At 33.5% G+C, this 13,551-nt stretch overlaps 1 protein-coding gene across 1 annotated transcript; it reads right to left on the bottom strand.

Moving 5' to 3' along the window:
• Positions 1 to 4,855: 4,855 nt before the first annotated feature.
• Positions 4,856 to 9,283, bottom strand: LOC150029496 (uncharacterized). The gene has a single exon (XM_090297164.1). It carries the CDS (start codon positions 6,961 to 6,963, stop codon positions 5,896 to 5,898), a length of 1,068 nt encoding a protein of 355 aa, XP_090153290.1. The 5' UTR covers positions 6,964 to 9,283; the 3' UTR covers positions 4,856 to 5,895.
• Between the last annotated feature and the right edge of the window lie 4,268 nt (positions 9,284 to 13,551).

Consider the following 13,551-nt stretch of genomic DNA (forward strand, 5'->3'; position numbering starts at 1 on the left):
ATGGCTATATATCTATATGTCAACATGGTTAATACATGCATGGTTTTGAGGTCTTACATTGCCCCTTTTGGTTCTACATATCATGTATATGTTATCTTTATCATGTTTGTGAAGAAAAGATTTTATAAGCCCTTATAGCAGGGGTATGAATGTAAGATTGATCAGTAAGTAGTTATTTTCACTAAGAAAGAAGAGAATAATTGATGAAAGTTTGTGATGTTTGAACTAGTGCTGTAGATGCAAATTGGTAACTTCTGGTTTGTGCATGCCTTACACAGTAGCATAATACAACTGCTTGGTCAAATGAGCTATGATGATGAGTTGTGATGATGAGCTTGCATTTTCTTGCTGGTTCCATAGCAAAGGATGCAGAAAGGCTTAAAAGGTGAAAATTGTGAGGTTTGATATTGTCAACAAAGAAAGAACTGATAAGAGGAAATTTGACTTGTGTTCAGTGGCAGACAAGTTGCATGTGAAGTAGCATGGTCAATCTCTTCAAGTAGATGACCAGAAATGGAAAAGGAAGGACTCAAATTATAGCCATCAGTAGGCCTTGCTACAAAAGTGATGAGAATAATGAAAGTTTGGGAAGGATATTGATGTCACACTAAAAAAGTGGTATCTTGATTTTCTTATATAAGATGCTATGGCTAATTAATTCCAAATCATCCCAACATTTTCCCACAGAAAAATTCCAACAAATCTCTTCAAGATCATGTAAAAAAAGTGAGCACCAACTTAGCATATGTTATATTTAGGGAGTGTTATGTCAAGTGTTTTGGGAAGCCTATGCTGGTTTTCTTTTCTCCTTTCTCTTTTGGTTGTAGGATTTCTTCCTGTGTTTTCTTTCAGCTTTCTTTTTGTCTCTTTTGGAGGATATCTTATTCTCTTCTAGTCTCATGTATTCCATTTTAATGGAATTTGTTTTGCTAGCAGAAAAAGTTTGCAAGATGTTAATACTTTGATACCATGCTGATATAAAGGATTAGATGGTAAATGGGAAAAGAGGAGAATTGAACTAATAAGATCCTGAATAATTGTTATGTATGAACCAACTTCAAATTTGTAGATCAAATTGTACTACAATTAGTACAAACTTAGACCATTAACATAGAATACTTAATCTAGAAGAACATAACAGGGGCTTTTAGATCTGTTTGATAAGTTTGCTCTATAAATACTAATAAAATAAAATAAAAATCATCCCTTAGTTAAGAATTAGTTTATGTATAAGTTAAATTTAGTTTTTTTAATCTTTTACGTTTCTAAAACTTGTATCTGCTAGGAGCATTTATGTTTCCACGAGTCATGATCATGACTCAAATGTATGAATTGGAATTCTGCTGGCTGAATTTTAATCACTCTTGTCCTATTATGATGATGAATGCCATGTTTTTCCACATGAAACTTTAGAATTTTGCAGCATGACAAGATGAGTCATTCATTTGATGCTGTTCAATTCTTGTGACTCAGACACTGATGCCACTCAATGCTGACCTTTTCATTTTCTGATTTATGCACATCAGATACCAAAATGAACTGCAAGAAGAATCTGCAATTTCAATGATTACATGGCACAGGGCAAAAATTACTCAGGAGCTGGTGCATGCTCTCATGTGTCAAGGTGACTTGCATTGGTGAACTTTATTTCTTTTGTTTTTTGGTCATAGAGCTGAATATTTATGGTCAATTTCTTGTAGATTGTTAAACATTTACCTCATTTCCCTTTTCTGTATCCTTTTCAATTTACTATGTCTAGCAAACATGTCCAACACAGAAACATCTGAACCTGAATCCTTGATTGAAAGCTGATTCAGGCTTCCACCGGAGATGCCTCTATTTGTTGGTGCACCCATACATTTTTCTCCCTTCACCCCATAATATGCAAAGATAAAACTGTCCCTATTATTTTTTAAAAATCCTAAAATGCACTTAAACTTAAACTAATTCTTTTTTTCTTCATTTGCCTCTCAGCAACGCCGTTCATTCCTCTTTCTCAGCAGCGTCGTTCCATTCCTCTCTGTGAGAAAACAAGACAAAGACAGAAATGCACAGGGCAAAAGATGATGGAAAAGTTTGTTATATTATTCTGCAAACAATGTTCAGAATATATACACATTGTTTGTGTAAAAAAAAAGACAAAAGAGAATAACAGAAAAATATAGCTCATGGGTACACCTCATTGTCTTTCTAGAAAGATCTAAAAAATTAGAAAACACTGCATTATAGATTTGGCTGAAATTATTTTGTTTGGACTGCTGTAGAACTTTCTTTTAGCCCCTCACAAGCTGGAGGTTTGAAGATGTCAAGAAGCTCCAACTTGGATAAATTGGAGTGAAACAGTCGTGGTGGAAGGGCTTTAGTAAGGATATATGCTAACTGATGTGAGGAAGAAATTGGTAGAAGATGCATGAGTCCACTAAGTAGTTTTTCACGAACAATGTGGCAATCAATCTCTAAATGTTTTGTTCTTTCATGAAAGACGGGATTGCCAACAATGTATAAAGCGCTTTGGTTATCACAATAGAGGACAGGATTCTTCGTGGTAGGAATTCTCAAATCATCAAGAAGGAAAGAGAGCCATTGAAGCTCGCAAGTGGCAGAGGTAAGGGCCCTATACTCGGTTTCTGTGGAAGATCGAGAAATAGTAGGTTGTTTCTTGGCTTTCCATGACACCAAAGAATTGCCAATAAAAAAACAGTAACTAGTGATGGAACGTCGTGTATCAATACATGTGGCCCAATCAGCATCACTGAATCCAAAAAGTTGTGTTGAAGACCTGCGACTAAAAAATAAACCTTTTCCAGGGCATCCTTTCAGATATCGAATTACTCTTAAAGCAGCTTGAAGATGAGTCTGAGTAGGTGTGACCATGAATTGACTGAGTTGTTGGGTCGCAAAGGCTATATCAGGTCTAGTGGTAGTTAAATATATGAGACGTCCCACCAATCGTCGATATGACAAAGGGTCAGGAAAAGGCTCACTAGAGTCCTGATGAAGACACAAGGAGTCATCCATTGGAGTAGAAAAGGGTTTGCAACCCATGAGACCAGAATCCTTAATCAAGTCCAGACAATATTTGCGTTGACAAAGAGAGATGCCTTGGCTGGAGTGAGCTACTTCTATTCCCAACAAATATTTCAACTGGCCAAGATCCTTTATATGGAAATGAGAATGGAGAGTGGCTTTAATCTTAGTGATCTCAGAAGCACAATTTCCAGTGAGCACAATATCATCGACATAAACAATGAGAGAAGTGAAAATAGAACCAGTATCTTTTATAAATAAACTATGATCAGCATGGGCTTGAGCATATCCCGAAGATTGCAGTAAAAGATATAATTTTTCATACCATGTGCGACTCGCTTGTTTCAGTCCGTAGAGAGATTTCTTGAGTTTGCAGCATTGATTAGAAGAATAATTGGATAGTCTAGGAGGTATCACTATATAAACATCCTCTGAAATTTATCCATGAAGAAATGCATTACTGACATCAAGTTGTTGTAATTCCCAATTGTAAATGGATGCCAAGGCTAAGACTACTCTGACAGTGGTCATTTTTACAACAGGGGAGAAGGTTTCTAGATAATCAACCCCTTCAATTTGGGAATACCCTTTTGCGACCAGGCGAGCTTTGTAGCGTTCAACATTCCCATCAGGTTTTCTCTTTATTTTGAACCCATTTGCATCCGATGGGTTTGATAGAGGGAGGTGTAGTCACAATATCCCAAGTTTGGTTGTCAATTAAGGCCGCAATTTCAACCTGTATAGCTTCCTACCAACAAGGTTGGGTAACAACCTCCTGATACGTCTTTGGTTCTTGCTCAGTATGGAGACACATTAGAAAATGAGAGTGGGAGGAAGACAAATGAGAATAATCGATGAAGGACTGGATAGGATACCTGATCAGTGAAGAGGATTGGTTAGGGTGTGCTAAAGTAAAGGCAGAATCACTTGAAGAAGTGTTGCAATAGTAATCATTGAGATAACGTGGACGATTGGTGAGGCGGTTGGAATGTCGTGGTGTTGGTGAGGGTGGAGGTGGTGCTGAAGCTATGGAATCCGGTGAGTGAGAGGTGTGTTGGTCAGGGGACGGGGATGGGGAAATAGATGAAGAGGAAGTAGGACTAGTGGGCTTAAGGAAAACTGGAGGTATAAGTAGAGGAAAAGGTGTATCTGGTGTTGAATTGGTTTTAATATGAAGAGGGTTGGTGTGGTTTTCAATGGGTTCACTGATGGATTGAGAGGATGAAAAAGGAAAAATTTTCTCATTGAATTGCACATTGTGAGATATAAAAATTTCTTTGTTGTTGATATAAAAAATGACATAGCCCTTGGTCCCTGTTTGGAAGCCCAAAAAAATTCCACGTCTTGAGTGGACATCAAATTTTTTACGAGGAGCATTTATTGATGCATAACAAAGACAACCAAAACTTTTAATCATGGAAAAATCAGGAGGTTCATTATGCAATAATTCAAAAGGAGTTTTATTTTGAATGACAGGAGAAGGAACACGATTTATCAAAAAAACTGCATGTTTAATAGCATATGACCAAAAATGTTTTGGAAGATTAGATTGAAACATGAATGCCCTAACAACATTAAGGATGTGTTGATGTTTTCTTTCTACGTGTCCATTTTGTTAAGGGGTATATACACAACTTGTTTGATGTAAAATACCTTTGGATGAAAAATAATTCTTTTGAAAAAACTCAGGCCCATTGTTCGGACGAATACATTTAATAGTGGTGTGAAATTGAGTTTCAATTAAAGCAACAAAATTTTGGACATGCATTTGGACTTCACTTTTTGATTTTAATAAGACAGCCCATGTAAAACGACTAAAATCATCAACAATGGTTAAAAAATATTTATGACCATGAATAGAAATTTTAGAAAAGGGTACCCAAATATCCATATGGACTAAATCAAATAATTTGCAAGATCTATTGATACTTGGAGAGTATGAAAGATTTTTTTGTTTAGCTAAGTGACAAATGTCCCAATTGTCAACAATATTCTTAGAAATAAAAGGAAAGGTCATGTGCAAAACATTGAGACGATTTCCGGAAAGGTGTCCTAGCCTAAAATGCCAAAGATTGGTGTTAGTGATAGGGGGGTGGTGAAAGTATTGATGGAGACTTTGGGTGGTGGTTTATGGATGTCAAGAGGTGTCAAACTCACAGGATGATTGATGTCCAAGTGATAAAGCCCTTGTTTTAATTTACCCAAACCAATCGTCTTCAATGATCTTGTTTCCTGTATATAATAATTCTCATTAGAAAATATCAAAAAATAATTAAGAGAAGTAATGAGTTTAGAAATTGAAAGAAGATTAAATTTAAAATTGGGAATGTAAAGCACATCATGAATAACAAAGTTTGGACTGATTTGAACAGAGCCAGAAAAATGTGCAAACACATGGGTACCATTAGATAAATTGATTTGGACAGGTTTAATTTGAGAGTAATAAAGAAAAAAATTTAAAGAGGAGGTAATATGATCAATTGCACCAGAATCGATGACCCAAGAATTATTTTGTGAGTGTGTGATAGGAATAGTGTGGCTATTGAACAAAATATGATGTGGGTGTGTGAGAGATGTGGTGCAAAAAGTAGAAGAAATGCTAATACCCATTGGGTCAACAAAAGCTGTTTGGGTGATATTGGCCCGTGAGAGCTGGACAGAACCAGAACCATAGGTCTCAAGATGCTGTTGCGGTTGCTAGAGGAGTCTAACGAGAGCTTGATATTGGGCATGTGACAAGTGAATACCAGGTCCATTAGAAGCAGAACCTTCAACGCTGGTGGTGTTAGAACCAGAACCCTCAATGTTGGTCAGATCGTTGACGGCATTGTTGGCGAGATTGTTGACGACACCTTCATGCAAGTTGAATCATGGACGACCCGGGTATTGGGGATGACCCGGTGGGTAACCGTGTTTCGCATAACACGCTTCGATGGTGTGGCCGGTGTGGTGACAGTAAACGCATCTCTTACTATTGTTGCGATTATTGTTTGCTGGATGAGATTTTGGAGGTCCACCACCGCGTCCCTTATCGGAAGGGATGAAGTTGAAATTGATGAATGCGCTGGCTTCTGCGTCAACAAGAGGAAGAGAACGTTGACGTTCCTGCTGCACAATCATGGAGAAAACACGAGAAGCTTGCGGCAAGGGTTCCATGAGAAGGATTTGGGAACGAACGACGGAGAATCGGTCCTCCAATCCTTTGAGGAAGCGAATGATGAAGTCTTGTTGATGATACATCTTGACTGAATAGGTACATGGAAGGAAAGGACGGTAATTATCAAGCTCTTCCCATAAAGATTTGAGGGAGGTGTAGTATTCTGAGACAGAACAGTCGCCCTGTTTTAAGCTGTAGATGGTTTCTTGGAGCTCTGCAATACGAAGAAGGTCACCCTGAGAGAAACGTTCTTTAAGGTCATTCCAGATGGCTATAGCACTTTCAAAGAAAATCACACTTTGGGTAATAGGTTGAGACAGAGAGTTGAACAACCAAGACATGATTAATGTATTGCAACGTTCCCATGTTGGATACAAAGGATCAATGAGTGCAGGTTCAATAACAGCACCTGTCAAAAAACCCATTTTGTTTTTGGAGATTAAAGCCATACGAATGGGTCGAGACCACATATGATAGTTTGAGCCAGTAAGGACAGGGGTAATGGATACAGAACTGGGTCCTTCACTGGGATGGATGTAATAAGGACTGGAGGGATGAAGACTGGAATCTGTAATTCCAGGATCAGTAGAGTGAACCTCAGACATGGAGAAGGTATTTGCAGAGCTCCTTTGTGAGAAAACAAGGCAAAGACAGAAATGCACAAAGCAAAAGATGATGGAAAAGTTTGTTATATTATTATGCAAACAATATTCAGAATATATACACATTGTTTGTGTAAAGAAAAAGACAAAAGAGAATAACAGAAAAATACAACTCATGGGTACACCTCATTCTCTTTCTAGAAAGATCTAAAAAATTAGAAAACACTGCATAATAGATTGGGTTGAAATTATTTTGTTTGGACTGCTGTAGAACTTTCTTTTACTCTCTCAGCGACATTGTTCCATCTCACGTTTCTGTTGGTGGTTTAGGGTGGGTTCTCAGAAACTTGGTGGGAGAAAGGTGGTTTCTCTTGAAGGTAAGTACATTTTTGATTTTCGAATTTGCTGTTCCATTTTCTCTTTGGATTTTCGTTTCCGTAGTTCATTCGCATTATTTTGGACAATACATCCGATAGTTTTATGGAATAGAGAACATGTATTTATTTTTATGCATTCCGGATTATAGAATTCGGAAAAATTATGGATTGGCGCTTCGGGTAAAATTTTGGATCCACCAATCTGTAATTCAAAATATGCATTTCGAATTTAAAAATCCATAATTCAAAAAAGCATTTCAGATCCACCAATTCGTAATAGAAATAAGAATTTCAAATTCAGAAATCCATAATTCAAAAAAAGCATTATGGATCCACCAATCCATGACAAAAATTAGGCTTTCGCATTCAGCAATATGGAAATTAACAATTTATGAAAAATTTGCTTCCACAACACTCTCTCATCCGAAGAACAAAATGATTCAATTTTGGATAGATGAATCCATAGCACACTCTTGGATCCTGATTTCCAGTAACCACAAAAACACCATAACCACCAATGCTCCTAAAATAAAAACTCAATTCTTACCTTTAGAAGCCAAGCAAGACTTCGACAATGCAATCCACTCCTCCACCTTGCTCTGCACATCTAAAATGACTCTCCACCAACGCCTGAGATGAATGAAGAAGATGAACAATGCCATATAAATTGAACCACGGTGCCCTTTTTCAAATAAAAGATCAAGGCCAGTGTTGGGATTTATAAAATTGTGGGGATGCAAGAAGAAAATCGTAGAGGTGCAGGAAGAAGAAGCCTTATTTGTTTCTTTTTGGCTACATATTGGGTAAATGCTAACTGCTTTTCTTTATTCTGTTTGATTTGGGCTTTTGGCCTGCATAACTTTCTTCAGCTTTTTCTTCATGCACCCCTTTTTTACTAACATAAAAGACAGATATACCCTCCTTTTTCCACCGTGCCACTACTATGCTTTCGTTGTCGTTATCATTGCTAGTACGAATCTCCCTTCTCTACTGCACTCTCTAAAAAGAAGAAGAAGAGAAAGACGACTCGTTAAAAAAAGTTATTTTGGAAAATTCGTTTTAAAAACTATCATTTTGAAAAACTTGTTCTGGAAAGCTTACTCTAGAATGTATTTTGGAAAACTTGTTTCAAAAAGCTCATTCTGAAAGGTATCATCATGTATGTTTTAAAAATTTGTTCCAAAATTACTATTTCAGAAAACTTGTTCTGAAATGTATTTATATATGTTATGAAAAACGTGTTTTGAATTTTTTTTCTAAAAGTTCTATGTTAGAAATTCTTAAGAAACTGGTAATCTAAAAATCACTTTTACTAAAGGTAAAATTATTATAAAATTTATGGGAGTACAGTTACAAATATGAAGGTGCAGAAAGAAAAAATCCTTTCTATTCTTTCTAAAAACTATTTTAGGCCTCGTTTGGTTTACATTGATGTAGAATGGATTTTAGAAACTAATGTTAAAAAGTATTATTCAAGTTGAGAATGATACTTTAAAAGCTGAGCATAGAAAAGTGAATTTTGTTAGAAAGTAATACAGTACTTTAAAATGCAATATTGAGCGTTTTAAATGTTGTTGGTGATATGGTTGGGATAAATTTTATTTTATGTTTTAAGCTAACTTTTATGCCTTTTTCTTCAAATTCTAAAACTGCAAATGCTTTTATAAAGTTTCTTGGTGGTGTGGCAGTCGTTATCAACACGTGAAAATGACACTGACAAATTGCTTCACAAAGTAACAAGTTTGATGTCCATAGTAAATTAAAAAAATAAAAGAAACCCAAAAGGGAGAAAAGTCAGAAAACAACACCAAATAAATAAATATAAAAATAAAATAAAAAGATGGATAGAATAAAATATCAAGAAGTGTACTTTAACCTAATTTAACCTTATAAAATTGATTTTAAAAGTAAAATCTATACTCACTTATATATTATGAAATATTTTTATCTCTAGTCGAAGTCTCCGACCGAAGAAGAAGTGATGGAAATTGTACTATCAAACTCTCCCGCACATACAAATGATGAATTTGGATACGTATCTATAACTATATGTTGTGTGGTTGATAGAGAAACAAGAAAATTTAGAAGACTCTTTAGGGAATGAAATTTCTGGTCTTCAACACCCCTTTGGTATGGTTTTCACATGCAAATTTTTAGTACTCACACATATATATAAGTCTCTCTATGTCATTATCTCTTGCATGATAATTCAGAGGTTATAATGATTTCTAGGGCTTGAGGAGACGTAGGCTAAAAAATTTGTTCACCATCACTTCCCACTAAGAGAGCAAAAGGCCAAGGGAAACAAGACTCACCAAATCATGAAGGCACTTTTGTTATGGCTTTAGTGGGATTTTAGGCTATAGTGGGTTTTTGTGGATTCTCATAGAAATTATTACTCCCATGACTCTCTCTCACACACACATTGACACCACCAAACCAACATGCCTAAGATTTAGATTCTTGTGTGATTTAAAAAGTGACATTTTCAGAAGCAAAACGGTCCACGCCTTAATGGTGTTGGACCTGTTTGTGTGCAACCCTAATAGTATGTGTGTGACAACCTCACATGCCACTTAGACCACACATCCACGACACCCCTATCCTTTCTCTTTCCAATGGAGGGTTATGTTCTTAGAACTAAATTCGTGGCCACAATAACATTATATCCAAATTACTTCATACTTGAGTTCTCTTCATCTACATGAATTTATGAGAGACAAATCTATATTCTTGATTATGCAATGTTAGAAATCATATGTGGATTAAATGCTTTTTTGAGTTTGAATTAAATTTAAAATTCACTCTATTATAAGATGATGTTTACGAGAATTGACTCTCAAATCATGACCGATGAAGAATACATAAGACCGTCTATTGTAGAGAGTCTAGTCGTAATTTATTGTATATGATATGTACATTACATTTCGTTAATATTATCTTTGTATACGAGTAAGAAACTCGTAGACAAAATATTTTTTTTATTAAAAATGTATTTTAAGTCTAACTCAATCTTACAAAATCAGCTCATAAAGTGAAATTTACATTTTTTAATATATTATGAAATGTTTGTATCTCTAGTTTATATAAGATCAGAACATAGCCTTATGAGTTAGTTTTATAAGATTGAGTTAAGCTTAAAATCTACTTCTTAATATGAAATCAGAGTCATTTAAAACTTATCATAGTCAGAGTTTGTTGGACTTATCAAGTCACCTGCTATCGGGTCGTTATTGAAACACCCATAAATATATAGTTCAAAGCATGAGTTGACAGGTATTAGTGTAAGGAATGTGTATTGAAGAAAATCCCACGTCGACTAGAGATAAACACATTTTATAGAATACAAGTGAATACAAACCTCACCTTATAAAGAAGTCGTGTAAGGTTGAAAATTCACTTCTTACTATTTTCAATTTTTTTTTACAATATATAGATAATTCACACTTCAAAGAAAAATTAAAAATTAAAAGTATGAAATTGAGAATTTTACCTTGAATAAAAATGAATGAAGTAAATAATATATAGAGAGAAGAAAAAGACTCATAAACTCTATATCATTAAAAAATAATTTGAAAGTAGCAAATGCAAAAGTATAGGAAGTTTATGAGAAGACAAAATTTGTTAAATATATGAGATCTATGATGGGATCCTTTACTTTTATTAGGGATATAGAATAGGTAGTGTGATGGGGAACTTTCACATAATGCAAGACAAGATGGATGTGGAAGAGTGGAGTGATTGAAAGCATCAAATGTTTTTCACTTTCTCAAAATTGTTATTTGTCTCGTGTTTAGTGCTTTTCCATCTTGTGACTACTCGCTCACGAACTTCACAACTCATCTTCTACTTTTGGGTTTTCGTCACACTCAAACTGTTACCTTCTCGTGACCAATCTAACTCTCCCCGTTAAAAGTCTTCAATTCTCATTTCTTTTTCAATGCTTTCAAAAAAATTAATTAAAGATACAAAAAAGTTATTTTAAAATTTAAGACATTTTCGTTACCAACATAATCTATTTATCTATCACTCATCTACACGACTTACGAGAAAATCTATCAAATTTATCCATTGTAAATAAAATAATATAAAAATGCATTAAATCAAATTTATTCATTTTATTTTATGAATGATTAATGATTCATATACTATTTCTCAAAATCCAATAAATTATCCTATCAATACTATAATATCCAACCACTTTTTACATACTTAAATCTTTCTTATGTTCACTTTTACTTTTTTTTTATAGATAAATGTTTAAATTTGTTTTTTTTTAATTTTTTAAATAATATATTCTAGTTTTTAGTTTTTCAAATTTATTTTTATAGATACGGATTGAATATCTATCCATAAGAGAATAGTTGATGGATGAGTTTGAATTGAATTTTTAATGATTAAAATTAGTTAATAATTTTTTTATCCGATCCATTTTAATAAAAATAAAATTTATTCAATCCATCTAATTTATTACATATACTCATATAAAAAATAAAAATATTGTAATGGAGTTTTAAATGAAAAAACTTTATTTTCATAAAGTTTCATGCAACTTCAGTTTTGAAAATTAATATATTTAGTGTGCTTGTTTTACATCCAAATTAAGTTTATCCCAACTTAAACACACATTTCAATGTAAAATTGTGGTAAAGAAATATAGACACATGAACCTTAAAACTATTTTATATCAAAGTCAACTTTACCTAATAGCCCATAAATTATCCAATATCTGATAAAACGAATCCAGCAAAAAAGCAATGTAAAGGAAATGAAGCAAGAATATTTTGAGTGATATATAGACAATTAAACCAAATGTTAGGTTTCTAAAATCTATTTATAAGTGATGGAAGTTATCAAAAAATTCAATTATCCATCACTGTGATGTGTGTTTGAATACCTTAAGCAAATCAAAGTGGCAATTAAAAAAACACTGTTTATGAAGTGCCTAAAACAGGGACATTTCCCTAAATCTAAGCCCTCTCATTGAACTTGACACTTATGTGAGAGAGAGAGTTAGGGTCTTTTCACATTGCATCATCTATTTCAAGGATCCAAGTGGGGTATGCTAATAAGGATCAGTTTCCATCCACACTTTCAATGTTTTTAAAATGTAATACTTTTTATGTAATTTATAAAATTCATGCCAAGCATAATTTTCAATATATAAATTATAATATAAAGTAAAATTTAATTATTAATAAATTTTTTAAGACAATTAGTTAAAGTATCTAAGATCCTATTTACCAGATATAAAAGTTATAATATGCATAAAATATTAAATTAAATATTTACATATATACATCTTAGTCATTAAGTATTTCAAAAAATATATATATATATATATATTTTTATAAGAATTTTAATATTTACATATGTTAAAATAAAATATCCAAACAAAACATCAAATGTTCTATCAACACTGAATAAATTTCTATCACTTTAAACATCATTTCTCATGAGTAAATACACGATCATCATAGATAAATAAAATAAACACAACACAAACAAAAGGGTAAGCAAATTACTTTTAAAACTTCTAATATTATTGAAATTTTAAATCACAAACAGAAATTTATCACTTTTCATACACTTTCACAAAGCAATAAAGTGTCCATAATAATTAATGATAATCCATATTTCTTTTGTCAGATTTTTAATGACTAATATACATAGACACTTGACTCTACTTTCAGAAGATTCGTGCATTGATTTAGACTTAGAGATATGCACATGTCATACTACCCCACTGTGGAATTCACACATCTATGCGCATAATAATCTCAATAGCAGATAACCTCATATGATAGGGTTAATTCATATGACCTGTAAGATCAAATTATATTTCAAACCACAAATAAAATCATATGAACCTCCTTCGGCTTTCAACACATGATAATCTTCATCTATATAATTTCAATATATCAAGAGAGTCAGGATACCTTCTTCTAGATGAATCCTTAGTCAATGCACATCCTAACAATCTCAACACAGTATTTTATTTTCTAAAAATACTATGTCTCGATCACCACTTCTCACATTATATAAAATCAAACCATTTGATCATAACAAAGCTTAAAAAGTACATATACATTTGACTCTACTTCTGGAAGACTCGTGCATTGACTCGTACACATACAATTATATTATAGGCATCGATTTTGTTCATAACCGCCGCCTATAATTGCTGCATATAGTGTGTCATAGATTACAATTTTGGTTATAATCGTAGTCTATGATGAGTTGGTTTTAGTTCAATTTGTTTAATGTGTTTTCTCGTCTTAGTTAACTTGTTCATTTTAAAAGGCTATCCAGAAAACTAGATTTACATTTAGATAAATCATTTACATCCACCAATATATATTCCTATTTACTCCTATCTATTTGGCTA

The sequence above is a fragment of the Phaseolus vulgaris genome, chromosome 1, assembly GCF_051622355.1.
Source record: "Phaseolus vulgaris cultivar YP4 chromosome 1, ASM5162235v1, whole genome shotgun sequence".
Taxonomy (NCBI): domain Eukaryota; kingdom Viridiplantae; phylum Streptophyta; class Magnoliopsida; order Fabales; family Fabaceae; genus Phaseolus; species Phaseolus vulgaris.